The sequence below is a fragment of the Numida meleagris genome, chromosome 1 (genome assembly GCF_002078875.1).
Source record: "Numida meleagris isolate 19003 breed g44 Domestic line chromosome 1, NumMel1.0, whole genome shotgun sequence".
Classification (NCBI taxonomy): Eukaryota; Metazoa; Chordata; class Aves; order Galliformes; family Numididae; genus Numida; species Numida meleagris.
The window spans coordinates 50759117-50786277 of record NC_034409.1 but is presented as its reverse complement, the minus strand read 5'-3'; the positions used below and the strand labels follow the sequence as shown (position 1 = coordinate 50786277).

Here is a 27161-nt window from a genome sequence, read left to right as displayed (position 1 = left end):
TAAAGCTCTGCAAATCCATCTGTACCATGGAAGAGCCATTCTTCAGGCTACTCGTTTGTCACTGGCAGCAGCAGGATGAGAGCAACTCAAAAATCAGGCTTCTGCATGGAGTGAGCTTGCAGGGCCGGCTCTGGATACGATGGATGGGATAATGCTGCTTGTCACTGCTCAGGGTCAAAGTGTTACGTAGAAAACATAATGATAGCATCTGTAAATAACTGTCAGTAATGCCTTTCAGCTTTTCTTTGGTTTGTAGCAAGGATAACTTTGCTGTGCGGTGAGAGAGGTGAGAGTGGACACCTTGCTGGTTTGTATCCTGGCCTCTCCTTCCATCCTCGTCCAGTGCAGATCTGAGAAAACAAAACAAATCCCACTGCTACTTTTCCAGTGCTTAGTCTGCCCCTGTCCTGTGAAGTGGGAGCAGCACTCTATATTTGCACCACGTATCCTGTCATCACTTAAATAATAGGATAGGAAAAGGGAGCTTTCTTCCTCTCGTGCTCCCAGGGGACCAAGGTTCTCTGCTGCTGTTCGTGCTTAGCAGGCACCCAGCTTTTGCTGTGTAAGGCCAGACGCCTTCCGCTTTCCAGGATTCAAAGCGTGGTGCTTGTGTTAGCAACACAGTATCAGCAGAGCCCCAAGTGAGTTCTGTTTTGTTCTGTGTTTTTTTTTTTCCTGAGCCACACGGGGAAAGCCTTTGTTATCTCCAGATTTGAGAAATAAGTGCTGCAGGCAGACCCTAAAGCCCTTTCAAGCTGCACTCTCCATAAAGGATCTGCTGTCTGCTTTGGAGCCAGCTAGCAAAATAAACCGCAGTTCTGATCTGAAAGGAAAACGTATGTCCATGGGCAGGAAGTCTGCATTCTGCATAAGTGGGTGTTGTGTGGGAGTTTCTGTAGAGGCAAGCGTGACACGTCAAACTGTGAGCAGGAAGTGAGGCTGGCTTCTGCCTGCCCGGTGTACAACCAGTAGGAAACGGCATTGTGCTTTTTCGCATCCTTATTTTCAAAATGGATACACAACTGGAAGTGCTCTGTCCCTCTGTATCAGCTGGCTGGGCTTTGTCCCTTCGGCTCCGGTCGAGCACTCGCTGTCATTACAGCAGGCAGATTGCTGGCCACCGCTCAGTGCGGGGAGCGAAGCCGAGGCATGGGAGTACCTCTTACAGCATCTCTGTGCCTCACTGCTTTTCCAGCCTGGCCTGGAGTCTGCAGGATGCTTTGTGGTGGGAGACACGACGCAGAGTTTTTTTCAGTTCATCTTTTGTCGGTCTTGTTCTGTGTCGCTGATGCACCGCCATCTCCCAGCTGGGACTGGGACAGCTGGACCCCGAGAGACACTGCTGCAGTCCGTGACAGCGCCGTCAGCAGCTTGCTTCATTCATAGGCTCTAAGAAGGTGTCACAGCCCTCACCACCGCTTTCTAGGCCTGCCATAGGCTGTCATTTCCTCTGATGGAGGATTCCTACGGGGAAGTGGGATGAGGGCAGCTGAAGTCCCGCGGCTTTTCATTCCCAGTCACCAGCTGAGGTTGGAAGTGAGCAGCAAGGCTTCCCCGGTACCTCCCTCCTGCACCCAGAGCAGCGTGAGGCCGACTGTTTGTAAACACCTCAGGTCTACAAACCTATTTCAAGGTATTTCCTGCCATCGACTAGGTTTACTGATATCACATTGAATGCTTAACCAGGACCCGGTGCAGCGCTGCGTGGGATTCTGCACGCTTCCAAAGCCAGGGGTCAGGGTACCAGGGCCAGAAGTTACTGTGTCTTTTCCCCCTGCTCGGGTGTATGGCTGCGCTGTGCTCACTCACCTGCCTATCTGTGAAGCTGGAGTTTTTTTCTGACTGTATGTGCGCAGAGCAAATATTGACTTGTGGAACTAATGGCATTTGTGGTTCCAGGACGTGCCTTTACCTGGCTAAAAGGGAAACTGCTGGGGGAAGGGAAGGCAGGGATGAATTACCGGGTTCCTGCTGAGGGCTCCCCTTGTGCCGTGCATTGGGTGAGTCAGGGTTTGAACTCTGAAAACAAAGCTTCCCAAGTGTGAGGGCGCAGAAATGAGCTGCCTGATTCAGTACAAGCTTTTTGTCTTCATTTCTCGGAGAGGGATGTTCTAGATGTTTAATTGCTTGCAGTCTACTTGGGATTTAAAAGCTGAGCTGGAAGGGGCTTCCAGAATTGCACCAAAGTTGTGTGGCCTCCTGCTGAGTACAGTGGCTTTGCAGTCACTCTTACTTCTCCTAGAACTCTTTAAATAAAAGAAGACCGTGGCAGTGAGCAGTAGAAGCCAGCTGATGGTCTGCGTTCAAATTAAGCATGGTGGTTAAAATCGGCAGGGGAGGAACTTGCCTGGGATGGAGTTCCCGTGACAAAGTGAAGATCCTACTGAAAAGCTCCAGACAGCATCACTCCACTAGGAAAAATTTCTTCTCGGGAAGAGCGGTGCTGCACTGGCACAGGCTGCCCAGGGAGGTGGGAATCACAGTCCCTGGAGGTGTTCCAGAACTGTGTGGATGTGGCACTGAGGGGCATGGTCGGTGGGCATGGCGGGGATGGGCTGGCGGTTGGATTGGGTGATCTTAGAGGTCTTTTCCAGCCTTAATGGTTCTGTGATTCATGCCTAGCACATCCAGGCACTACCACAACAGGGTTAAGTGGAGATCACATGGCAAAAGAAGCCAAGCGAGTAAAACATAGGCAGCAGAAGATTGTTATCTGGTGTTTGCGGGAAGGCAGGTATTTGAAATCTTTTGCATTGCAGCTGTGTGGAAGGGCAAGTTTGTCCAGAGGAGGCGTGGTACTGTCAAGTGGAAGTAAATTTGCAGGACTCCTTTGCAGACATCCATTTCTAAAGGACGCTTGCAGGGAAAATATGCTTTTGTGCGGTGAGTTTGTGACACTGACAGGTGTTGCAGCTGGAGCGCTTCAAACAGCTTCAGCTGGTGCCGGCCACAGGCTTCCATTGCCACACCTTATCCAGGTATGCACATGGTCCTTCTGGCTGTCCCCCAGCGAGCTGGAAGCCGTGGTGTGGTTTGGTTTCTTGCACACGCTTTCACTGGCTGCATGGGAGCCCCTTTGGTTGCTTGCTGTCTGCCAGCTAGAAGAGCTGAGAGCTGCTGTAGGGTCACATCCCCCTGTCCTGGCCAGCGATGCCAAAAAGCTGGGTGCTTTCGGGAAGCTTTCTGCAGGGACCGGAGGCAGGAAAAGCCTGCTCTCATATCCGGCGCCGGCAGGAGAGCGATGACGTGGGCAGGGGGAGGTGTTCCCCTCTGCTACACCTGTCATGGGTTGAGGACGGATCTCAGCAGTCCTCCCCTGCTTCCTGGGTGCTGTGCTTTGTTCAGTGGTTACGGGATGTTCTCTTGTCTGCGTGCCTAACGCCCGCCTGGCTTCTCCACGACAGGTTGGTTCAGCAGTGACTGTGCTTGCGTGAAGGTTAACGGTGACCTGGGGGCTTGAGGCACTGAGCGCAGCAGAGCTGCGGTGGCAGGGCAGTGGGGAGCCTGAAAAAAGCCTCAAAATGCATTGGCAGGAGTGTAAGTACCACCAGCAGTTACCTGCTTGCTGTGCATGCCCTGAGCACGGCCTCATGAGGTGAGAGCGTGGGCGCTCCTTCCTATCCTTGGGATGGCTTTACCGAGGGAAAACCCAGCGCTGAGAGAGATGGAGCGATAGGCAGCAATTGGGGGCAGGACAGAATTCACAGGTGAGCAACAGGCCATGCGTGGGCATGGCAGCTTCTCTGAAACAAGAGTTAGACTTCTGGTTGCTTTGATTTGTTGTCAGGTTTTTTTGTTTGCTTCTTTTTTGCTCTAAGAGTTGTGTTGGAAGATCAGCATCTGTCCAGCTATACCAGCTTTTCTCATGCAGAGAGCTGCTTAAATCTGGGGGGAAGAAGCCTTGTTTGTGTTCTCAGACGCAGGTGCCTTTATAGCTGCTTATCTTGGAGTGCCGTAGCAAGCCGCTTCTAGGCTGCAAGTGCTTGCTGGAGAGTCGACTGAGATATATAACCTTGTGCTGCTGAGCACTGTAAACAGCTCGGACGAGGCCTGCTGGGTGAATCCCTCACATTCCTTCCTGCAGGGCTTTGCAGCCAGAAGTGGCTTTACTGAAAAGGGAAAGCTGGAAAATCCATTCAAAGCGTGCGAGCCTTAGCTTCTTCTACGTTCTTTCCAAAACAAGTGTGCTCCTGTGTCTTGCTTTGATGCTCCTAAGATGTTTTTCAGGCTTCTTGCATCTCAAACTCTCTTCACCACTCCGGTCCCTTCACCATGGGCAGTGAATTCAGAGAATGGTGATGGGTCATGTGCTTTTTAGTCTTCATAATTAAATACGGGATTCAGAATCTGTGATGGAAAAGGTGATGGAATTTGACTTGACTTTGGCATTCTTTCAATCAGCAATGCTGTTACATCACAGAGAATTTGGTAGGTGATACCATGCTCTTTTTAGCTGAGAGATGTGAAATCAAGAGGGAATTCCAGTCTCTGGAGTTTGCTGTGAGGATTTTATGCAGGGAGAGTCTGTCTGTCCCTCACTGTGTTCTCAGATGCTAATTGATGAGACACTCTCAGTTCTTTTTCTGTTTGTAACAGGACAGTGACCTCTCACCCCTGAGAACAGCATTCCTGGACCAGCTGACAGCCTCTGCCACTCAGCCTTACCTAGTGCAATGTCAGGTGAGCAGGCAAAAATGGATGTGACACTTTCTTTGATGGCTTTCTCTTTCTTCATCTGCAGCTTGGTAAAAGAAAGTTACTGATACCGACAGCCGTTCTCCATGTTAACATACTGCTCTGCCTGAAATGGAGGGAGGGAGAGTGCCCAGCTCTTCATGATGTAGCTGCCTTTTTGCTCAGGGGAATGCAGTTCCTTCTTCTACCTTTTGCTGAAGCCTGCAGAAGCTGCTTCAGCCATTGAATTACAGAGGAAGGAGGAGGATGAAATGCAGTCTGCCTCCCCATTTCTCATAAGACCTGCTCAGTTCTCTTCTCCCAGGACTTGCCCCAAACTAGGTGGCTTGCTTATGATCTGAGAGATTTTTTCTCTACAGTGTTAGTTCAAGAGCTCAAGAATTACTGGAGTTTGGCTGTGGGCTACTGAGTTACAAGCTTGACTAATACTAGGTCTCCTCCAGCACATCCCTCTTGCAGTGGAACTCTCTCACCCTGTGTCTTTGCCTGCACCTTCCTTCCTGAGCCAGCTGCTTATTTCAGGGAATATAACTCTAAGGGAGATGGTACTTTAAAGGCAAGTGAACCTTTTTGTTGATATGTACAGTGGCAGACCTGGGATGTCCTTGTCTGCTTCCACTGCAAAACTCGATGTCTGCTTTTATTCCAAGGGGATCACTACCTCTGGGAGGGTGCTTACCTTGAACACAGAATACCAAGGTGATACGCATACGTACGTTGCTGCTGCTGTCTGTGCATGGTGTTGGCAGCCTTAGATGGAGGGCAGCAACATCCCAGCCCTTCAGCAGCAAAGAGAGCAGCTGAACATATTACTAAGGGCTCTGATTTCCCATTTTGTTGCCTGAGTGACACAGTTTCAGGGCAGTCCAGAGTGCTGCTGTTGTCAGGATCAGTGACTCTACAGGAGGCATTTACTTCATAATTTTTTTTAATGATTGCCTTGACTTGGCACAGCTTTTCCAAGAGGAGCAATCACATGATGCCATAGAACAATTTCTGTTCCCTAGAAGTCCGTTTGTTAGAACTCAGTTTGGCCTTTCTGCTGCTTTTGCTTGGTTATAAGGGTTCAAACCTTCTAAAATTACTTACCTCCTTGGTGATGTGGAAGCTGTCACAATGTCTAGAAGTAGTGACTCTAGATGTCTAGATGTCAATGTCTGCACTAGAGACTTCTGCACAACTCCTTACCTTGCTGGAGCAGTCTGTACTGAGTGTCCCAGGTTCTCACTGCTGTATGTTGCTCTCTTTGTGTTTAGGCCATCACACTCCCTCTGCTGGGGGTCCCTTCTCAGCACTCACACCCAGCATTTGGCCGCAGGAGATCCTGGCGAAATACACACAGGTATGGTGTTGGGCAGGGAGGGGATGTTCTCTGGCTCTGCCTAGAAATAGAGACCCTGGTGATTTCAGGTGGTCCCTGAATGCTGTAAGGAAGAGGGGGGGTGCACTCTTCCTCCAGTAGTTCGCCTGGGGGCACTTGTTTGCTATTGAAACTTTGTTTTGTGGCTGCATCCTGGCTCTTGCAAGAGGATCTTGCAGAGCATGCAGAAATTTCTGTAAATTACTGCTCTGCTATTTTGTAAGTATTGCTCCCCCATAAAAATGTTGACACTCTAAGGGAGTCTCTGTCATCATCACGCTACCCTGGACGGCTTGCGCATGGCAGGAAATGCTAGCCCCAAAGCTTGCCTCCAGGTGGGCAGAACAGGAAGGAAGGAAGCAGATATGGAATGTTGTAACCTAACCCGCAGTGTTTGCTGAAGGCAACTGAGCCCAGAGAAGGAGGCTGAAGCTTATTTTGGAGCTGTGCTAGAAGCATGCTTCTTTGGTGCTGCCTGGGTGCAGTGCTTGTGAGACCTCGCAGGAGGGACAGGTGGGCCAACAGGAATCAGTGGCATCTGTAGGTTTCCACTCCTTACAGAAGCCACACAATCATAACCACCAGTGCTAACTACGAGCACAGGTAGAGGAAGCTGAGATTTGAGTCATGGAACTGAATTTCCTTTGGCCTCTAATTTGGGCTTGCCTCACAGATCCAAATCCCAGTTTTGCCTGCTGTTTTTTGCTGTAAACCTGAAAGCAACAGGCAGGAAGTGGGGCACTGCAGGGAGCTGAATTTGCAGTGTGTGTGCACTAGGTTGCAGAGGACTGCTGTGTCTTAGAGATGCAGCCAGTAGAGCCCAGTGTAGATGATGTGTGGATTCTCCATTCATGAGGAGGACATGGGGAGGTCTTCATTGCGATATGGTGCTGCAACTCAAGTAGTTGTACCAAGAGACTGCTGGGAAAATCTGTGCATGTGGGAAAGGAGAGCTTCACGTCTTCCATAGGGAAGTCAAAATGGGGGCAGCATGCAACACCTCCCCAGCTGGGAACTGTGGTGGAAGGCATCAAAAACAAAAGAGCAAGGAGTGCAGTTGCTCAGAGGGCACGGTGCAGGCAGTGTAGGATGGGGCGGTATCCATGTGTCTCTGTTCAGTTGCTCGATGCTGGAGTGGTGAGAATGTCTCTTCTTCCTTATGTCTCCCAGAAAGAAGAATCCATTGAGCAGCCAGAGTTCCGCTATGATGAATTCGGGTTCCGAGTTGATAAGGAAGGTAAAACCAGTCCCGTCTCTCTCCCTTTCAGTTTGTGCTGGGTGGAGCCCCGGGCAGAGTGATTTTGCAACCGTTCTGTGCTAGGTTTCATCTATTCACGTGTCAACTTCTTTCCATATGCTACCATTGTTACCAAGGGCCGTGCATCAGTTGAGCTGGCCTTGTGGAATCTAGAGCACCAAATGTGCAGCAGAGTCGTTCCCAACCCATTATGCCTGTGGCACAGGCAAGGGAGAGATGGAAGTGGAGAGGCAGCTGCCATTTCTAATAGTAGTGTGCTGGGGAAGGGCAGTTCTGCAGGCTCAACAGCGGGCTCCCTGCTGTGATCAGGGGCACTGAGCACTTCTGGCAGGCACAGTGACACATGCTGCCTGTGGAAAGCTCTCAGGCAAATGGCAGTAGTATGTGTTCTGCTCATCCCAGCGTCTTGGCAAAGCGTAGAGCAATCTGAAGGGGCACAACCCACATCCTAGTTTTTTCTGCAAGATCCAGAGGCAGGAGGCCAAACGGAAGGAGCTGAAGAGAGCTACTGCAGTTGGCCATTGAACTACACAGCTTGCTGCCTTTGCAAAGATGGAGAGAGAGGACTGTTGGATGGTGGGAATTGCTTTATGTGCTCTGAGAGGAGATTTCCAGGTCTCAGGCCATACAATGTGAGGGCAGAACTTTTTTGGCCATGTGCCCTAAGGCTCCACACTCCTAGGGGACATTCTTGAAGCAGTGGCGTAGAGATGAGGACAGGACAGAGAGACCAATTTTGTTCAGCCAAGCCATTTGATAGACTTGTGCATTACGAAGTCAGCAGAAAGATTTGGATTGCATTGTTGGAATCTGCTGTGTGGTGAAGGATAGAGTGCCTTATGTCAAACCTGTATTGTGCTAATGTATCTATTTTAGAAAGCTAGCCTCAGGTTAAGGTGCTCTCTCATTGTGAATTTGGCAGTGTTCTTATTAAAGATTTTTTTTTTTTTTTTGTGAATAGGTAGCCCCAGAGTTAACATTTTGTGCCTCATTACTTGCATGAATGTACAGCTTTCTGCTTGTCACCTCTGAGGCCTGCTATGCTTTTGTCAGCTTGATTTACAGATCGTCACAAAACCCAGCAGGATTGCTGCTGCCGGGGTCTTGTTTAATTCCAGCCACACTCTGCTGTAAATCATGCGTAAGCAGAACCTGGGCCTGCCCACGGCTTCTCCGTTCTCAAGGCTCCAGTGCCTTTTGCTTACGATCACAACGTTTGCTGTATGGAGAAGACAGTTAGTAACCAAGCTTTGCCTTCCCATGCTCTGGCTGGAAGACCTGATAGTTTTTATGTGCTTTTTTCAGATGGCTGTCCTACTCCCCAGCCTGCCCTATATTTGTTCCCTCTCTCACTTGTCTCCGTTTCATTCCCTTCCCTTTGCGGAGGCAGACGGTGCTGAGCCAAACTCCAGCAAGCTTCTGGGGCTCCCGCTGACAGAGGAGCCACAGCAGAGGCTCAAGTGGCAGGCTCATCTGGAATTCACACACAACCACGATGTGGGTGACCTCACCTGGGACAAAATTGAGGTCACCCTCCCACATTCAGACAAACTGCGCTCCCTGGTGCTGGCTGGCATCCCACACAGCATGAGGCCACAGGTGAGAGCGCTGCCTACTCTGGGCTGACATTCCTACCTAGGGGAAGAGACTGTGGAGTGCAGCCACCCTCTCATGGTTGAGAGGGTGCCGGGCCATGGCTTTCTGGGGCTGGCTTAGTGACTCTTATTGCTGTTCGCTCTGTCCCCCCAGCTGTGGATGCGCCTGTCTGGGGCCTTGCAGAAGAAGAGAAATTCAGAGATGTCATATCGCGATATCGTGAAAAACAGCTCAAATGATGAAACCATTGCTGCCAAACAGGTGAGAGATGCTGCCTAGTACTGACTGGGCATAAGGGAGTGGGGAGAATGGCAGGATTTGCTGCATGAAGAGGAAGGGGTGTCTGCCTGACACCTGCATCAGGGACAGTTGAGAGGACATGTCATTGAATCCTGCTAAAGGTTAATCTTATTGGGCATTTATCTGCTTTGTTTAGTTGGAGTAGAATCTGTGCAGATCCTCTCCTTTCTAGAGAAGAGGTTTAACCTCAGCTACCTGCAGGCTAGAATACCACGCTGCAGTTTCATCTGGGCAAGTTCTTGATACTCACTGAGTGAAGCAAAGGGTGAAACTCTGGCAGATGCACTTCCATTGAGAGAGTAATGGAAGGAAGGACAACTCTGCCCAAGGGGAGCTGTGGGCTGTTCACCTCCAAGTCCCCCACCACAGGTGTGGCCACGTTGTTGGCTTTCTCTGGAATAAGCATGGTGGGAACCCTTGCTTGAAATCCAAGCAGATGAAATTCTCAGCCAGCATGCTTACTGTTATAAGTGGAGAAGCTAGGGGCTGAGTTGAGGCAAGTATTTCTAGGGAGTCACTGAGTTGCCATCTGACTGGTTTTTTACACGTTAGTGAAGGATATTAAGGTAACTCCAGCTGCTTGGACAGGGCCATCTTCTTTGGTGACTAAGGACTTGGGTGTAGGGAAGCAGAGTTCACTGAAGCAAGAAGCCATGGGTAAGTGCAGAGAGCAGAAGACAATTGTTCAGATGTTGCTAGCTGACCCTTTCCTTGCTTATGGCTGTCTGACAGATTGAAAAAGACTTGCTCCGCACGATGCCCAGCAACGCCTGCTTCTCCAACATGAACAGTATCGGGGTGCCGCGGCTACGCAGGATACTACGGGGACTTGCCTGGCTCTACCCAGACATTGGATATTGCCAAGGCACTGGCATGGTAACCTGCTTTAATAGTGGTTTTGTGATAGGGATTGTTCTGTTTTTGGTAGCTACTTTCGGGTAAGTGATTTGAGGCTGTGCTGCCAGATGCTATGACCTCCAGACTAGCTGTAGGGAAATCCCTTTCACATGGAACATATTTCTTGAGGAGGGTGGAGCAGAGTAATGCCACATGTCCAAAGATGTGGAGTAATTTGGTCCCTCTGGGAGGGAGCAACAGGTGTTACACTGCGCAGAAATCCCTTCCCTGGGAGAGACTGCGGGAGAGCTGCTGCAGAGGAAGGAAGATATTGGTCATGTAAACACTGGACCGTGTGAGGAGGTGGGGAAGTTCTGCTTTCAGGACAGGCTTGGCATGTAATCTTCCTTCAAAATCCCAGGTGGCTGCCTCTCTGCTGCTCTTCTTGGAGGAGGAAGATGCCTTCTGGATGATGTGTGCTATCATTGAGGAACTGGTTCCCGCCTCCTACTTCAGTACCACCCTAATGGGGGTGCAGACAGACCAGCGTGTCCTGCGACAGCTCATTGTACAGTACCTACCCCGTCTGGACAAGCTGCTCCAGGAGCATGACATCGGTAAAAGTGTGCCCATGGCTCCTCCGGGTGGTGTGCAGGCAGAGATCACTGCCCTTATTTCAAAAAGGGAGAGCAGCAGAGCTAGGAGCAAACCTTCTGGCTCTGGAGGCCAGGGCAGTGCATGGTCATCTGTAAGCTGGGAGGTCAGCACTTAGGAGAGTCTGTCTCCACTGGTTAGCTGACATCCCGTCATGATTCTTTGTATGTCTCTATTCACAGAGCTGTCCCTGATCACCTTGCACTGGTTCCTCACCTCCTTCGCTAGTGTTGTCCACATCAAGCTGCTGCTGCGCATTTGGGACCTCTTCTTCTATGAGGGCTCTCTGGTGCTGTTCCAGCTCACTTTGGGCATGCTCAGTATGAAGGTAGCACTACCACCACTTCCTTCTTTATAGCACTTCACTATTTGACTGCAAGATTTAGACGCAACAGGGTTTTGTATCCGCTTCCTGTATGTAGTTTGGGAGCGTGCAAGGGAAGATGACTCCTTGCTTTCCTCAGAATTGGGAGCCATGAAAACTTCCGAGGTATTTTGCAGATTCAGGGATTGCTGTTTCCCCCGCCTATCTCATTTGATCCCTCAAAATTAAACCCCATCAGCTGGCCCCTCTGTTCACTCTAGATCCCAACGTGAGAATGCATCCTGTTTAAACCAAAATAGCTCTTGGTTTTGCACCATCTCTGACTCAAAAACATGCCATGTGGAGTTTTGGGAGCAGATCTCAGTGCAGTAGAGCAGTAAAACGTTGCTGTTCCGTTCCCAGAGCTAGCCTGCGTATTTCCTACCAAAATTTTTTATGTAATTTCATAGTTGCACCTGCACTGTTTCTGGGTTGGGCTGTGCACTGAGTGTATAGTTGCATCTAGCAGCTTGCGGAGCGTAACTGTCACGCTCACTGTTCTGTGCGGAAAAACAACTGCGTCTTTGCAGGAGGATGAGCTAATCCAGTCTGAGAACTCTGCCTCAATCTTCAACACGCTCTCGGACATCCCAAGTCAGATTGAAGATGCAGATGTGCTGCTGCGGGAGGCCATGCGCGTGGCTGGCTCGCTGACAGATGTGGCGGTGGAGACCCAGCGTCGCAAACACTTGGCCTACCTCATTGCCGACCAGGGGCAGCTGCTCAACTCCAGCGCCACTGTCAACAATTTATCCAAAGTGAGTGCCCCGAATTCCATCTGCCTCTGCTGCTCTGTTGTTACCATTCCCTTGTGTTCCATCCCGACTGCTGTTCGCGAGCAAGAGGTCCTCCTGTGTGAGAGGATGGTGGCTCTGTCACCCAGAGGAGAAAAGGTGTTGGCAAGCGAAGGGAAGGCCTGTACCAATGAAGTGCTGCTGGATCTGTCCTGACTGATAAATCCACAAATGAAAGGAATGCTGGTGTCGATTGTGATTATCATTAATGAGAGTAATGATGGAAAGTGTTATGTTTCGTTAATGAGAAATAATAAAAGAAACAACGTTCGCTTTTGGCACAATTTGCTAGGAACTAACGTAAGCGTACAGCAGAGTGGGACCTGGGATTAATCCATTAGTAAGAAATTGACATGCTGAAAGAATTCCCGAAAGTAGAGTGCAGTGGCCTTTGAGAAGCTGAATAAGAAACGCATCTGTGTTTAGTCATAGATTATGGTCTGTGCTTGCAGATGTAGTACCTCCTGTTCATCAAGCCTGTAGGAAAGATATATTCTTGACGTTTGTCTTTGCGCTTATCACCAGACACTCCTGCAATCCTAAAATGTAATAAGCAGCCACTTAAAAATTTAAATACAATTATGTGTGGAAGTGCTTCTGGCAACAGGTAAAATTAAAATTATTCAATTGAATCATAGTTGATTCTTGAACTTCATTTATGCTTTTGTAATAATTGAGCTATAAATAACGCATTGCACACGGAGCAGAACAAGCCATAGAGCTGATTCATTGCACTGGAACTAGAACATCTCCTGTCTAAAACTGCCAAGTCACTTGCCTTCCCCTTGCAATGTTAGCTATTGGAGCCCCTTGCTCAGACCTGACCAGTGTGGAGGATTACTTTATTTTATTTACTACACTTACTAAAATTTGTGCACTTTGTTCTCTCTTTTCCCATCTCAGATCGTGCGGCGCAGGACTCAGCGCAGGAAATCTGGCATCACCTCTCTGCTTTTTGGTAAGGGCAGTCCCGTGCTTGTCATGTGGTGTTGATGGATCGAGCAGCTTAGGAGGGATGGGAGTAATGCAGGGGAACACTGGGACAGAGAAAGAGGAGAGGAGGGAGCCAGAACTGAAGGATGAGCTGGGGGAAGTGAAGCTTTCTATTTGCTTGCTTTGGCCAGATCTTAAAAAGTGAATTTTGGGTCAGCTGGTAGGTCCTTAAGTGGTGACTTACCATGGGCTACGGCTCCTTGTGCTGGCCAGACATTTGAAGACATTTTCTAGTAGGCTGTATGCAGTCCATGGGTACACTGTGCTGTACTGTCCTGAAGATCCCAGGCCAGGTTCGATGTATAACTCATCAAGATTCATAAATCAAAATTTATCGCTGCAGATATCATTGATGCTCGTTTCCATACCTAGTCTGAGAGTTTAATATTATGAACTTTTAAATCTTATTTCGCATTGCTTATGAGCTAACCCAGCCTAGGTCCAGAAAGCGCACAGCCGGCATAGATTTAAAATAACTTAATTCTGCGGCTTCATAGTAGCCCTTTCTGTTGTAAATCTCACTGTCATCACCTTCCTTGCAATTGGTTAGCTGTCTTGAAATTGCCACATCTCACCACAGAAATTGTTTTTCTGGTGAAAGAGAATGTACCGAATTTACAGGGTTTAAAAAACATTCCTGTTGTGGTTGTAGTAGCCTGAAAAAATCTAGAACTGTGTTGTACTGGTCTGATGTTCTCTGAGAAGCTCATGTGCTGTCAGAGTCTTGCGTACAAGCATGTACAGTGTCATGTATGAACATGATAGCACAAGGCCGATGAAGCTGTAAAGTTAAGCGTGCAGAAGTGAAGAAATGCAGGCAGGCTGCTTGTTCAACTTAAGTTCTCATACCTCTTATGTGTGATGCTATCATGCAGGCAGTACAAACTGGATCTGTAGGGAGCTTAGCTACTAAGCACATCTTCCTTGTGTCTCAGTCTCCCCTTGGCTAAGTTTGAGCAGCTTACTTGAAGGACTAATTTTGAGTTCAAACTACAAGACACATCAATGTTAGAAGCATATCACTGAGACAACTGGTGGTGTTTTTTCATTTCAGTGGATGTTATGTACAGTGACTGTCGTGGCTTTATCCTTATGCTATTCTTAGTAACTAAAACATTATTTACAATAGAAAAGTTTTTAGTCCGCAAGAGGTGGCTAAAGTGCAGAACTTCAGCCCAGGTGTGAGAAGGGAAGACTTGGATGTGATAAATCCATGTGGCAAATTACCTTAACTGTCTGCTGCCTGTGATAGTTGTGTGTAGAGTTGGTACGTAGTCCTTGTCTGGGTGGGAATAAGAATTTATCCAAACCATCATTCTTTTATTTAAGAGAAAGGAGACACAGAAGTGACTTGGACAGGGGTCGTAGAATCACTGGAGCACTGTTTGGAAGGGACCTCTGGAGGAGCTTTGTAGTCCAACCTCTCCTGCTCAAAACCAGACTTGTGCTCATGCTAGCTCAACTCAGCCAGTGCTTTGTGTAGCTGAGACTCTAAAAGTTGGATCAGATTGCTAAAGGAATAAAAAGGAAAGTAGGTATGTGGTAGGATTACCAATGAAAGTAGGTATGGGGAAGAACAAGATGTACACATTGCGCTTTTCCTTTTGGATGGGCATTGCAACAAGGTAGTGCACGAGAGCTAGCCCTCCTCTGCACAGCTACGCAACTCATCAGGCTTTGCAGGCTCAAAATAGAGCCTTCTCACATGTGGCTGACTTTGTACTCATTTCCTGCTTTGGAAACACGTGTGCAGGCGTTTCAGGTGCAGCGAGGTGAATCTGTTGGTAACCCCAGTTGCTTTCTTTTGTATGATGTGTATTCGAAGCGGGGGAGAGGGTATAAAGCTTTCTTCTCGTCTCTGCTGCTCATGTTTGGGTGGGATTCATCTGGATACGGAAAGAGGAGCGCAGTATTTTGGCCAGAAGGGACTAAATGTTGAAACAGCAGTATCTGCAAATGAGGGCAGCCCACTGAGCTAGTGTGGATGTGGTTGAGCAGTTTCTTCTTTAGTCACAGTCTGTTTTAGCAACATTAATCTTCCGCCTTCTGCGTGATCTGTTTCCAGTCTATCTCTTTGAATCTGTAGCAAGGCTTCTTACGTGCTCTATTTCCTACCCCTGGCCACTTACAAGGAGGTTTTGGTTAATGTTCATTGCTTGGACTGGGAGTTAATGTGTCTTACCCTATTTCTGGTCCAGAAGCAAAGTTCATTTTTTTTTTCTTATTTTGTGAGTCTAAATCTGATTCTCAATATATGTATTACCAATAGAAAACAATTATAAAAATAATTTAAAATCTAATCCTGTGCTTCCAGTTATGTTACTAAAGTTATGGTCTTTTTAATTAGTATCACTCATGATTAAAAGATGTAGTTAATCACTTTTCATTCAGCAGGAGCTACTCTTCATGCATAGACAGCTATATCGCTCAGACCACACTCTATTCATGCTGGTTTCTGTAATGTTGTTAGAAGGCAAGCAGTGTACTAGTTTGCTAGCCACTAGTTTACTTGGCATGTGTAAAAATGCCCTTTTTACAAAAATTGGAGCTCATGCACTATTTTAATGCTGATTTTTACCACTTCTTCAGTGTATTATAGAGAGCAAAAGTAGATCTGTGAAAATGCACTTTGAATTAAAAACAAAAACTGGATCCTTTTTGTAGAAAAAAGGAGCAAGTGATTCATTATGCCCAAACTGCATGTACCCAACGTTTAAAGATATGTTAACTATCTGTCTAAAGAATCAGTACCACTAGGTATCTTTGTCTTGTATAAATAAATAGATGGTAGCTGTCACCACTCCTGTAGGAATTAGTGAAAGCTGGAAGATGCTTTGGTAACTTTTATCTTGTGCTTACAACTCTTCGTATACACCCAAAACCTTTGAGATCTGTCTGTTAGACTAAGGTCTTAAGATGGAGGCTTGTCTCTTGTGGCTCTCACTTCTAGACTGACGCAAGAGAGTGAGCTGTCTTGGTTTTTCACATCTTTTCCAAGGTTCAGTGAAGAAGATGCTCTCACCTTGTAGGCAAAAATTAGAAGTAGTTGAAAGCTTTTTCAGTTTAAAGAGAATTTCAGTTCATGAAAATTTTTGGAGGTTGCTTAGGTTTGAGTCCAGTCATTCACTTGCCTCTATATACTGTGCAGGCACTTCTCTAAAACAGTAGAGCAGCACCTTGGTATGCTGAGTTGCCCAGAACGATCAGAGCTGACATCCTTCAGTTCTACATGTGCTTGGAAATGATACTTGAAACTACTTATTTACTCTACTGAATAGATTGGCAGTAAGCACCTGCCTTAACGTAGGCTGTTCTAAGTCAGGCTTGTTTGATTTCTGTAGAATTAATGACTTCTAATATTAATAAAAAGTATCTCCTACTTGTTTTCCTTTCTGCATCTTCCCTCTGGCTGTGTGGGCTCCACCAGGGGATGATGACTTGGAGGCACTGAAAGCCAAGAACATCAAGCAGACGGAGCTGGTGGCTGACCTTCGTGAGGCCATTCTCCAGGTGGCACGGCACTTCCAGTGCGTGGATCCCAAGAACTGCAGCATTGTGAGTGGGAGCTGCCACGTGCTCCTGGAGCGGGTGGGCTGGAGGAAGGATGCGTCAGGTGTAACAGATGGAGGGTGAGGGTTGCTCAACCCTTCTCTAGTGCAGGAAGGCTGTGCTGGGAAGTTGTCTTCCTGCTAGAGAAGGGTTTGGGAACAAGGGCCAAGGGCTTTGGTAGATCAGCTGGGCATAGATTTGTAGGCTCGTTTGAGTCGGAACAGACCTTTAAAGGTCATCTGTTCCAACTCCCATCATCTGTTGTTTTTCGTTCCTCTGTGCTCTGTATCCATGTGCTTGCCAGGATCTGACTCCAGACTACAGTATGGAGAGCCACCAGCGGGACCATGAGAACTACGTGGCCTGTTCCCGCAACCGACGACGCCGAGCCAAAGCACTGCTGGACTTTGAGCGTCACGATGACGACGAGCTGGGCTTCCGCAAGAATGACATCATTACGGTACGGCAGCCTACGGGAGAGGCACCAGGGCAGGATTGTGCAGTCCTAACTTGTTTGGGATTCTGCACTGCCTCTTCTGTGGGGAAAAAAGGGAGGAGATGAGTTCAGAGCCCAGTGAGGAGTCTGAAGGGTAGTAGTTTGTAGTTCTGGGGGCTGACTAGGGATGAGGCAGTGTGTTCCTGTGAGTGCTGTCTTGTGTTGTCTTGTCTCAATGCAACTACAAAGTCCCTTTCCTGGCTGCCATACAGCTGAGCCAAAGCTTGATTTAGTCCAATCTACATTCCAGTTCAACACCACACACCAGGTTGTGTTAAGACTGTAAAGGCATCCATTTTGTCTTCTAGTTGTGGGCATCCCATCTGGAACTTAGAAAGGAGGGATGGAATTGTGTTTCCAGTAGCTTTTTTGCTGTTGAAGGCCCAGGACCATGTGAGAAGGAAGCACTGACAAAAGAGCTGAAAAGAAAGCAGTTTGTCATTGTGCACACACAGGCAGCTGTAGCCCTCCTGGCACTGCACGTGCTCCTGTGGGGAGAGATTTGTGTCTCACCTCCATTCCTCACTGCTGCAAGTCACTGACACTCTCTCTAAGTGCTGTTTTCCACTCCCTGTTTTTTCCAGATCATTTCCCAGAAAGATGAGCACTGTTGGGTTGGAGAGCTGAATGGACTGAGAGGTGAGAGAGCAGGACAGGTTGTACTGGGAGGAGCAGGGTGGGATGCAAAGCATGCATTCATCCACAGCAACTGTGCTGGCATATTTGCAATAAAAGGTTCTGTCAGTCACTCGGAGGAACTGCCAGGGACAAGGGGAATATTCCAGCAGGGCATGAGGGTGGTGGTGTGGCTACATGGTTGCTTCTTGCTAACAGCAAGGTTAGGCTGCATCCTCCTATCACAGTGTGGTTGGGTGCCCGTCATCTCTGCTGTTTGTGGGCAGTGTCCAGCAGTGGGTTTCTTCTTGCAGTTGCCTTAATTCTGGTGATTTTCAGACTACATGCTTCCTTTTTAGGGTTGGACCCTATGAACTCTATTCCCAGCCTTCACTGGGCTCTCATCTCCCTTACACAGGGGATTCTCAGTGTCTATGTTAGGCTTATGTCTTTGTCTTCGTAGGTTGGTTTCCTGCAAAATTTGTTGAGATCTTGGATGAGAGGAGCAAAGAGGTAATTAAAAAAATTAATTAAAAAAGTTAATGTCATAATGGAAAAGAGCCATGTATTACCCTCTTTGAGTGCGTTGGCTCTCTCTGGCTACTGAGCAACTTGGTGATGTTATCAGCTTATCTTTCTAAGCCTGTTTGCTCATTTTCCTGCCGGCCATGCAGACAATAAAGGCTGTGGGGGGGTGAGCTGAGTGCAGTGCCTGGGCTAGCAGGATCCTGTGGTCAGTGTTTCTGCCTGCTTCCCACTGCCTGTATTCTCCTCCTCCTTTGAGGCTATCCCTGCGAGTCCTGCTGGTGCTCTGTGGTCACCACAGGGTATTGTCCAAGTAGCTGTGCCCGAGTGAGCACTCTCTTGGTTCCTCTTGTGACCAGCAGCGGTGAGATGCCAGCTGTTTAGAGCAGGTGTCTCACTGTGGCCCCAAGGCTGCAGTAACTGATAGGAGATAAATATCATCAGCTGTTGGCCTACACATTTTGCAGGAGAAGAGGAGAAAACTCTGGCGTCCTCCTCTTCACCATTTGGAGAGTGAGGAATGGCTCAAAGGCCGACCTGAGATCCAAGTGAAGCCCTTAGTTAGCTGTCATCAGTGACATTTCACTTGCTTCCTTCACTCCCCTTCTCTGGGCTGGTTCCATAAATGCAGATCATGTATCTCTGTGTGTATAAACTGTGCTGCTGAACAGTTCTTCTCTCTGATGTAGAAATATGGAGGATCCCATTCATTCTAATCTTGGCATGTTACTGTTAGTCCTTTGGGACAGCAGTGTGTCAGTGTGATACCTTTGAGTGATACACCAGCTGACCTGGGAATTCTCACCTGCCCCTATTTATCTTGACCTTTAGCAGCTTACAGAGTCCCAGGAACCCTCACTGCATGTCCCAACCTCACCTTAGCCTGGACAGCATCACGCCAAACCACAACAGTTCCTCCATGCTGAATGCTGCCAGGACAGTGGTAGTGTGTCCAGCATCGTGTCCAAGACCTAGGCACGAAGGTGCTGGTGTCCCAGCACATCCGAGGGGAGCAGCACTGAACGTGGCACCTTACTCGAGAGCCAGCAGGAGCATAAGGGGCTGAGGAAGTGGCTGGGGTGCACCTGGGAGTGAAGGAGGTATACCTGGAGTTAGCTGTGAACTGCACCCTCAGCAGCCTGCTGAGAGCTTTGTTTTTGCGTTCCTCAGTACTCCATTGCTGGGGATGACTCGGTCACAGAAGGGGTGACAGACTTGGTGCGTGGGACGCTTTGTCCAGCCGTGAAGTCCATATTTGAACACGGATTGAAGAAGCCAACGCTGCTGGGGGGTGCCTGCCATCCTTGGCTGTTCATTGAAGAGGTGAGATGTCTCGGTGCCTTTCATGGAACAGTGCTGCCAGAGGGATGGGGTGAAGGGGCTGCAGGGCAGTGTGCACTGACTGTCCCCATGCCCTTCTAGGCTGCAAGCAGGGAAGTGGAACGAGACTTTGACTCTGTATATTCTCGCCTCGTGCTCTGCAAGACTTACAGGTAAGGCCATTTCTTTCACAGCGAGCAGCATTGTCTGTGCCCTGCTTCTGTCTGCTTGCCAAACTGCTGCTGCACTCCACGGTGGGAAAGGCCGTGGTCTGCCCCAGCCTCCATGGGTGTGATGTCAGCAGGCTGCCATGCCTTTGCTGATTCAGGGCTGGCTTTTGCCCCCTTTCCTGGGCTCTTGCATTTCCATCTGGGGTCGTATTTTGATCTCTCATAGCTGCTTGATCACCTGTGGACTCAGCAGTAGCAAAGGAGCTGTCACTGCTGTTGGGATGTGGGGGGGAAAGGCCTACGTGTGCTCAGGGGTGGTTCCTGAGCTGGCTAGCTTTGTTCTGTGATCTTTTCAGGCTGGATGAAGATGGCAAAGTCCTCACTCCAGAGGAGCTGCTTTATCGGGTGAGTGCTGCCCCAACCCAGGCAGAGCCCAGCTGTTAGCATAGGGATGTTTACCATGGGAGCTGCTGGAGGGTGATGCCCTTCTCCAGGGAGATGCTTGACCTTCCCTGGTGGGGTAGAGACACCAGGTGCTTGGGGAAAGGCAGAAAATTGAACTATCAGGCAGTCTCAGCCCCTCCAATGCTAGCAGGGGGTGCTGGGTGAAGGTGGGGAGCTCTTGGGAAGGCAGTGTTTGGCTGTGCTGCTGAGATGGCTGCTCAGCCCAGCTTCACCCTGAGGTGTAGCTGCGAGCGGGTGGTAACCACATCTTCCTGCCCTCCAGGCAGTTCAGGCTGTGAACATGACGCATGATGCTGCACATGCACAGATGGATGTGAAACTTCGTTCCCTCATCTGCGTTGGGCTCAAGTGAGTCACCCGGACCTGTCACCCTCACACTGTGGGTGCTCGGGAGGGAGCAGAACAGGCCCATGGGCAGCAGTTGGTTCCACCTACCTTAGGCCATGGGGACTTCTTCCCCTCTCACTGCAGCCAGTGAGTGGGACTTGCTACTTTCTTATCATGGTGGCCCACATAGTTGTACTTGGGGCATCCCCCTCCTGCTGGGGCTGAAATTAGGCTGTCCCAAAGGGGCAGAGCTTCTTTCCCTGGCTTCTGCCCAGTAACAAACCTCTGCTCCATCACTGCAGCGAGCAAGTGCTACATTTGTGGCTGGAGGTGCTCTGTTCAAGCCTGCAGACTGTGGAGAAGTGGTTTCATCCCTGGTCCTTCTTACGCAGCCCTGGGTGGGTCCAGATCAAGTGTGAGCTGAGGTAAGTCTGTCCCCATGAGTTTTGCATGGATTTCCTCCTGCCCTGCGGGAGCTGGCTCTCACTACAGCTGCGTTTGGGCCCTCTCTAGACAGCAGTAGCCTGGGCTGACCAGACGTCTCCCCTGCAGAGATCTCTTTCTGTGCGCTGAGGCGGCAGTGGCTGTCTAGACAGTTTAATAGGATGCACAGTGCCTGCTTGATTAAGGGCAGAACCTGGCTTCTGGGGAGCTGTCGTGATGAGCACGCAGCACCTTCCTGCCAGCAGCCTCCTCTCGGCCAGCCAAAAGGTCAGCCCCACAGCTACTCCCATGGAGATACCGCCTTGCCCATCTCTGCCCTCCACACCCTCTGCCGGTCACAATAGTTCCCAGCAGGAGCATCTATAGTGGGGAGCAGGCCTGTGTGCCCACACCTCAAGGTGCCCTGTTCCTGGTGCTGCAGTGGGTAGGAGTTCCCTCCACCTCTGCACTGCAGTGAGCCTGAGGCTGCTTGCTCACAGCACAGTCCAGTGGGACTGGTTCTTGGCTGGGCTGGGCCTCATTAAGTGCGGGAGCTGAGGTTTGTGCCATTCTCCTTCCTGCCTGCATCCTCTGGAGGATGTTGGCCACCCCACAGCTGCACGAGTTGAAGGAGACACCCACATCAGATATTCTCCCGAGCCTGTAGGACACTGACAAGTTTGGCAGCTGAACTCCGCATCTCTGCCTTCAGGGAGCCCTCCTGCAGTCCCTGCTTCTAGCTGGGTCCATCCCCATGCAGCATGTATCCACAGGGTTCAGGACACGCCTCTTACTTCAGGGAGAGAGCAGTGGGTATAAAATCTTGGAGGTGCTGCTGGTTGCAGTCAGCTTTCTGGAGAAAAAACTCAAAACGCCCATTGCCAGCTGCATGCAGTCCTTGGCCACGTGTGGAGCAGGGTAGCAGAGCCCTGGGGCTGCCTGCGCTTCCCTGCGCCGTGTTGTCAGGCTCTGTAGGGGTTGCACTTGAGTCACATTTCTAAGCTTCTCTTCCCAGCCTGGGCCTGGCAAGATGCTAAGCCCAAAATGCGGGAGGAAACTGGCCACAAGTGGCTGGTGCTGCTTTTTCAGTGCCAACAAAAAGCCTCTCCACCCCTGTAAAACTGAGCGATTTTCCAGGGCAAGCTGAGGAGCAGTTGTGTGGCTGGGGCAGCAGCTCTGGGTGTGTGCGTTACTACCGCTCTCTTCCATTTCAGAGTGCTCTGCAAATTTGCCTTCAGCCTGTCTCAGGACTGGGAGCTGCCGATAAAGAGGGAGGTGAGTAGGCAGCATCGCTGCTGTTCTCAGCTGGGGGCTTCACTTACCACCTCTCCTCACTGTCTGGTGCTCCAGCCCATCCTGGAGCCAGCTGCGGATGGAGCTGCTTTTTTTGACAGTGCCCAGGAGCAGGTGGCAGGGCACCGCACGCAGCTGGGGCAGAGGGAAGTGGCGGCCCCTCCCTTCCTGCGTGCTCTCCAAACCGCAGGGCCTCTCCCTGCTTCACTGCGGGGGTGGGAAGTGCAGGCAGCTCTGCTGGATGCTGGGTGCCTCGGCTCCCTGGGCCCTGCCCGCTGATCCATCCTTGTTCATCTGGGTGTGGTGCACTGACCCAGGTCTCTGTGCCTCCCTGCAGGAGAAGGAGAAGAAGCCACTGAAAGAAGGGGTGCAGGACATGCTCGTGAAGCACCACCTCTTCAGCTGGGACATAGATGGGTGACCCCCACCCCGCTCTGCCCCGGGAACCTTCTCAGCGGCGTGCACTCCTCTCCCCAACTCCCATCATCTCACATCCCCTTCCTTTCCCTCCCTCCCCTCACCACACTTGTATCTGTGACAAAATCCCCCTCAGGGGGCTGCCAGGCCACCCGGGAGCGATGGCAGCAGTGCCACAAGGCCATGCTGCTGACCCAAGGGAGGTGACGGTGGAGGCTGATGCTGCGCAGGGACAAGTGTGTTCTGGCCAGAAAAATGAGTGCCCCCTCCCAGCCTTCCCCATTTCTGCCACCCCCATTTCCCTGGGGAGAGGGGCTGCAGGCCCAGCCGCTGCGTGCCAGCGTTTCCAGTGCTGCCGTAGCCGTGGGGCGGAGGCAATCCTTGCGGGATGGCTTTGATCGGTGAAAGGTGGCACTGCAGACGCGGGTGGAACCGAGCTGGTGAGGGACTCGCTGCTGTGCGGAGCAGGGATGGCACGCCCCCACCTCGTGCCATCCAAGGGCTCGCCTCCGAGGGGAGGGGGAAGGCAGAACCCGAAGCGCTGGGATGGGTTCGCCCGACCTGGAGCCAGGGCAGAGAAGGGGGAACCGGTATCAGCCTCGTCCCACTTCCCTGGCACTGGTGTGTGGGGTGTCGACAAGAGGTGCCTGAGAGCACCGGCCTCTTACTGCTCCAGCAGCCCTAGGGGACGGGCTTTGTCTCCTCTGGGAGCAGACAAAAACCAACACTCCCCTAGAAGAGTGTTTCATGCTGTCATTTTAGTCTCTACATGATTTTTACTGTTAACCAAAAAGCTGTAAATTAACTCCGGGAACGTGTGTATATTTTGGCACTGTCGTAGCTCAGGATGGGGTTCAGGTTGGAGCTGGCTCAGGGAGACCGACTCACCCTCCTCGCCCTCCGGCGGCGGCAGGGACGCGAGTCGGGAGCGGAGAATTGCTGCTTTGTGGTGGTGGCTCTGGATATGGAGTCTGTGACTTTCTACTGAAAGCGCTTGTCAGTGAGCACAAACTACTCGTGAGATGACACTAGATTCGTACTTTACTTTATTCTGTGGGTTTGTAAATAAACTGCATCTTGGGAGAGCACTTCTCTTCGGCTTTGTTTTTCCATGGGGCCAGGACTAACTAAATTCTTTCTTGAACGGATCGCCCAGAGGAGCCGTGGGTGCCCCATCCCTGGAGGCACTCAAGGCCGGGTCAGATGGGGCCCTGGGCAGCCTGAGCTGGTGGGGGGCAGCCCTGCCACTCACTGAAGCCCTGCAGCCTCACCTCTCTAGCAGCAGGGTCCAGGCCAGCCCCCAGGGTTGGGAGGAGGCTGGAAGGAGCTCCCCGTGCTCCTCCTGCCCTAAGGCCAGCTTCTGGCTTACGGGTTTGGTGGTTCCCAAGCACAGGGGGAAGCTCCCTTGCAGCCGAAAGGGATGAGGTGCAACCAGGGAAGGTGGTTCTTCAGGTTTTGGAAGGACCCAGGAGCTCACCCACCCTTAGCTGGAGCAGGCAGCGCGTCAGGCCCTCCCACCAGCCCCAGAGAAGCTTCCGAGCACGTGGCCGTTTGGAATTTTTTTAATAAAATGGATTTTTTTTTTTCTTTCAAATATTTGTAACTGAAAAAATAATTCAATTTAAAGATCCATCCTCTCCCCCATTAACTTGTCACTCTTATCCTTTTCCAGTTGAATACTCGCTCTGGATCCGATGCCCCAACACCATCCGTCTCGGACGGGGCCCATCACCCCTCGCCGTTTGCTGCATAGTGGAAGGGAGAGTGCGTGCTAGTCAAATACACGTTACAAACAAGTAGTGGTTACAGCAGAAAGATTCAGGATTACATTCAAGGTAGAGGCAGAACATCAGACTTCGTTTTTCCCAGTGGGTGCAGAAATGTACGTCCAGGGGAATACCTCTTCCAACAAAGAACTATTGAACTATTATTCAAACAAATAATAGTAAGAAAGCAGAGAACTGGGCTGGCCTGCTCTGGGCACGTCTTGGGGAAAAGACCTTTATTATTACTTTCTGGGATGAAACACCCCCCTCCCCCTGCCCTTAGCCCCCAGGTTATCGCTTCTCTCCTGGCAGAAGCCCTTTGTGCAGAGGGCTCCGGCAGGCTCGCTGCGTTTCTCAGCTGGTTTCAAGTACATTGGGAAAATGTAAGTTCCTCCTACAGCTTTCCCAAGTGGAGGCGGGTGGGCAAAGGCAAACAGCGGTGCACAGGAACCGAGCCTTTTGCCTCCCACCCAGGGGAAGGGTGAAACCAGTAAGGGGCGCCGGCAGCTCTGCCAGCAAGGGCTGGGGGACCCCGCCAAGCACAAGGATCCACGGCTGAGTCAGGCCCGGGGTGCAGGTGGAGCGCTCCCACCTCCTGTAGGAGCAAATTGCACTTGGATGCTTTCATTCTTTATTTGCTAGTTGCCACTCTGTGATCATTTGTACAAAAGAAATCACACAGGCGTTTCTTTTTTTTTTTTGGGGGGGGGGGGGGCTGCTACTCACTGTAGGCTAAAAGCAGCTGATTTTGCTTGAGTTTGAGGAAAAGGCAGCCTCATTTTTCCCTCCTTCGCATGTGAAATACTTCACGGAGGATCTTCCTGCCCCCTCTCTGCTCCCCTGCCACACATTTCTCCTGTGCCACCTGTGCCTCGTGGTCCCGTGGACGTGCAGTGTTCTGTGGGGGCCCTAATACTGCCCTCCCCCATCTCCCAAAGCAAAAAGCAGGGGCCTGTGCTGTGAGAGCTCTGCTGGGAGCTCTGCAACATGATTTCTGATGCGCTCCTGCCTGTGCTGCTCTGTGCCAGGTTCCTGCTTCCCGGTACACGCAGCGCACAACCACCGTAATGGTGCTGGGCTGGAGAAGTGAGAAGTGAGGAAGGGAGAGGGTGTAGGGAAAGGGCGGGGTGGGGGTGGGGGGGTTTCCACAAGTCCCAGCTACTGATTTTTATGATGGGACTGGGGCTTGGGCAACAGAAGGGGCGGGGGCAGAAAGGCAGCTGCCAGCAGGCATCCCCTGCTAAAGATTAAGGAAGCGGCTCCCCAGTGTAGCTGATAAGCAAACAGGGCTCAGGAAGGCAGGAGTTTCTCCCAGCTCCACTGCAAGCGTGAGCCCAACCAACTGCCAGGTCAGCTCCTCACAGCGAGTGCCGCAGGGCTGCCAGTGCCCTCTCAGCGGCGCCTCTTCCCTTTCCTTGCTGTTGGGGCTGACATCCTTCCCTCCTTGGGTGGGGGGCAGATTTGGAGGTGAGAGGAGCGCTTCTTTACACCCGGGTCACCTGCTGCAGGGAGGCAACAGCACAGCTGAAGGCAGGAGAGAGATTGCACGTGGCCCTTAATGATATGTTGCTCGATGCCAGCTGTGCCCCTCTGCGCTCCCCAGGACCGTGGGCCGCTGCCCTGCTCAGCTTGGGGGCAGTGAGCGGAGGGTGCCTGCAGGCTGACTCCAGGCCTGGGGCAGTGAAGGACAGATTTAACATACAAGGACCTGCATTTTAGCACCTTGAAAGTCTGTTTTTGCAGCCCAAAGCAAGTGAAGCAAGTGGACAGCCTCTGCCAAGCTCAGCAGGACTTAAGAAACCAGCTCAGAGAGTGCCAGGTTGGTGGGAAACCCTCGTTTCCTTTGGCTACATCTGGAAAAGGTGCCCGTTCTGCCTGCTCCTCGCAGCCCTGCGGCACAGGTGAGCCCTGACGGATGGCACGGGGGCAGCAGGCAGCCCTCCTGGCAGCTCCCTCCTCTGTGCCCTGCTCCCGAGGTAGAATAATCCCCTTCCGCAACCATTAATCGGGGCAGCTGGGGCTGTGTAACGCCCCGTATCTGCCAGCAAGGAGCGGGATGCTGCTTCCACAAGGGCTCGGGCCCAGTCATGCCCTGTCCTGCTGCAGGAAGCATTACCTGCAGCTCTGTGCCCACGTCCTGCAGGAGGGAGCGGGGCTGCCAGCTCCGCTCTCGCCCCAGAGCTGCAGCCACTCTCCTGGCCCCACTACTCTGCTGGCAGTGGTTGAAGCCGTGGGTCTGCCTTCACTGCCACTGCTGGCTTCGTATACGAGGAACGCTGTGGGGGGAGGAGTATGGATACTAGGAGCTCCTTTTTTTTTTTCTTTTTTTCTTTCTTTCTTTCTCTCTTTCTTTCGTTTCTGGGGTTTCTTTTGGTTGACTGGCCTCTTCCCCCTGCATGCCTGTGCCCTCCCGCTCCCAATCCCTTCAGTCTCTGCTCACAGAGTTACAAGCACGAATCCCAGTGCAGCTGCAGATCATGTCCATCAAGGAAGTCTGTGGAAAAGAGGCTGGGAGCCGTGGTGCTGAGAGGGGCCAGGCTCATGACAGACCCCCCCGGCAACTCCAGCCAGTCCATGCTGTCCAAGTTAGCCTCAGCCAGATCCAAGGCTATGCCCCCGGCCGGCTCGTGAGCAAAGTGCAATTCCGAGGTGTCCATGGGTGAAGGCGGGTGGTCCAGGATGGCCGAGCTGCTCAGCATCTCACTGTGGAGGTCATCGATCAAGGACAGGGGCTCAGGCCCGTCGTGGCCTGCCGTCAGCAGCGGGAGGCCGGTGCTGCTCTCCAGGAAGTCCTCCAGCCGCCCCACGGGCACCGTCTGCCCCAGCGACACCGGCACCGCCAGCTCCGAGGAATGGTGGCTGCTGGGCGGTGAGGAGCAGGCCGGGGCCGCAGGTGCTTCTTTTCCAGCTGGGGACGACTGCTCCTTGAAGTCAGCAGAAATCT

The 27161-nt window shown here is 51.0% G+C and overlaps 2 protein-coding genes across 16 annotated transcripts in view; one reads left to right on the top strand and one right to left on the bottom strand.

Moving 5' to 3' along the window:
- SGSM3 (small G protein signaling modulator 3) overlaps positions 1-24247 on the top strand; it is a 26817-nt gene extending 2570 nt beyond the window's left edge. For 2 of the 10 annotated variants that reach the window (XM_021384579.1, XM_021384629.1), the window contains exons 2-22: positions 4597-4680; positions 5952-6037; positions 7226-7292; positions 8704-8912; positions 9063-9170; positions 9942-10085; positions 10468-10663; positions 10883-11028; positions 11595-11822; positions 12762-12816; positions 16279-16406; positions 16705-16860; positions 17481-17535; positions 17975-18024; positions 19207-19359; positions 19459-19529; positions 19883-19931; positions 20254-20339; positions 20621-20743; positions 21956-22016; positions 22372-23539. In XM_021384579.1, the coding sequence (XP_021240254.1) occupies positions 4674-4680; positions 5952-6037; positions 7226-7292; positions 8704-8912; positions 9063-9170; positions 9942-10085; positions 10468-10663; positions 10883-11028; positions 11595-11822; positions 12762-12816; positions 16279-16406; positions 16705-16860; positions 17481-17535; positions 17975-18024; positions 19207-19359; positions 19459-19529; positions 19883-19931; positions 20254-20339; positions 20621-20743; positions 21956-22016; positions 22372-22455 (2262 nt within the window). In that variant the 5' untranslated portion in view covers positions 4597-4673 and the 3' untranslated portion in view covers positions 22456-23539. The other 8 variants (XM_021384611.1, XM_021384586.1, XM_021384594.1 and 5 more) reach the window with 8 other exon arrangements.
- Positions 23998-27161, bottom strand: part of MKL1 (megakaryoblastic leukemia (translocation) 1) — a 99626-nt gene continuing 96462 nt past the window's right edge. For all 6 annotated transcript variants that reach the window (XM_021384518.1, XM_021384535.1, XM_021384526.1 and 3 more), the window contains one exon: positions 23998-27161. In XM_021384518.1, the coding sequence (XP_021240193.1) occupies positions 26662-27161 (500 nt within the window). In that variant the 3' untranslated portion in view covers positions 23998-26661.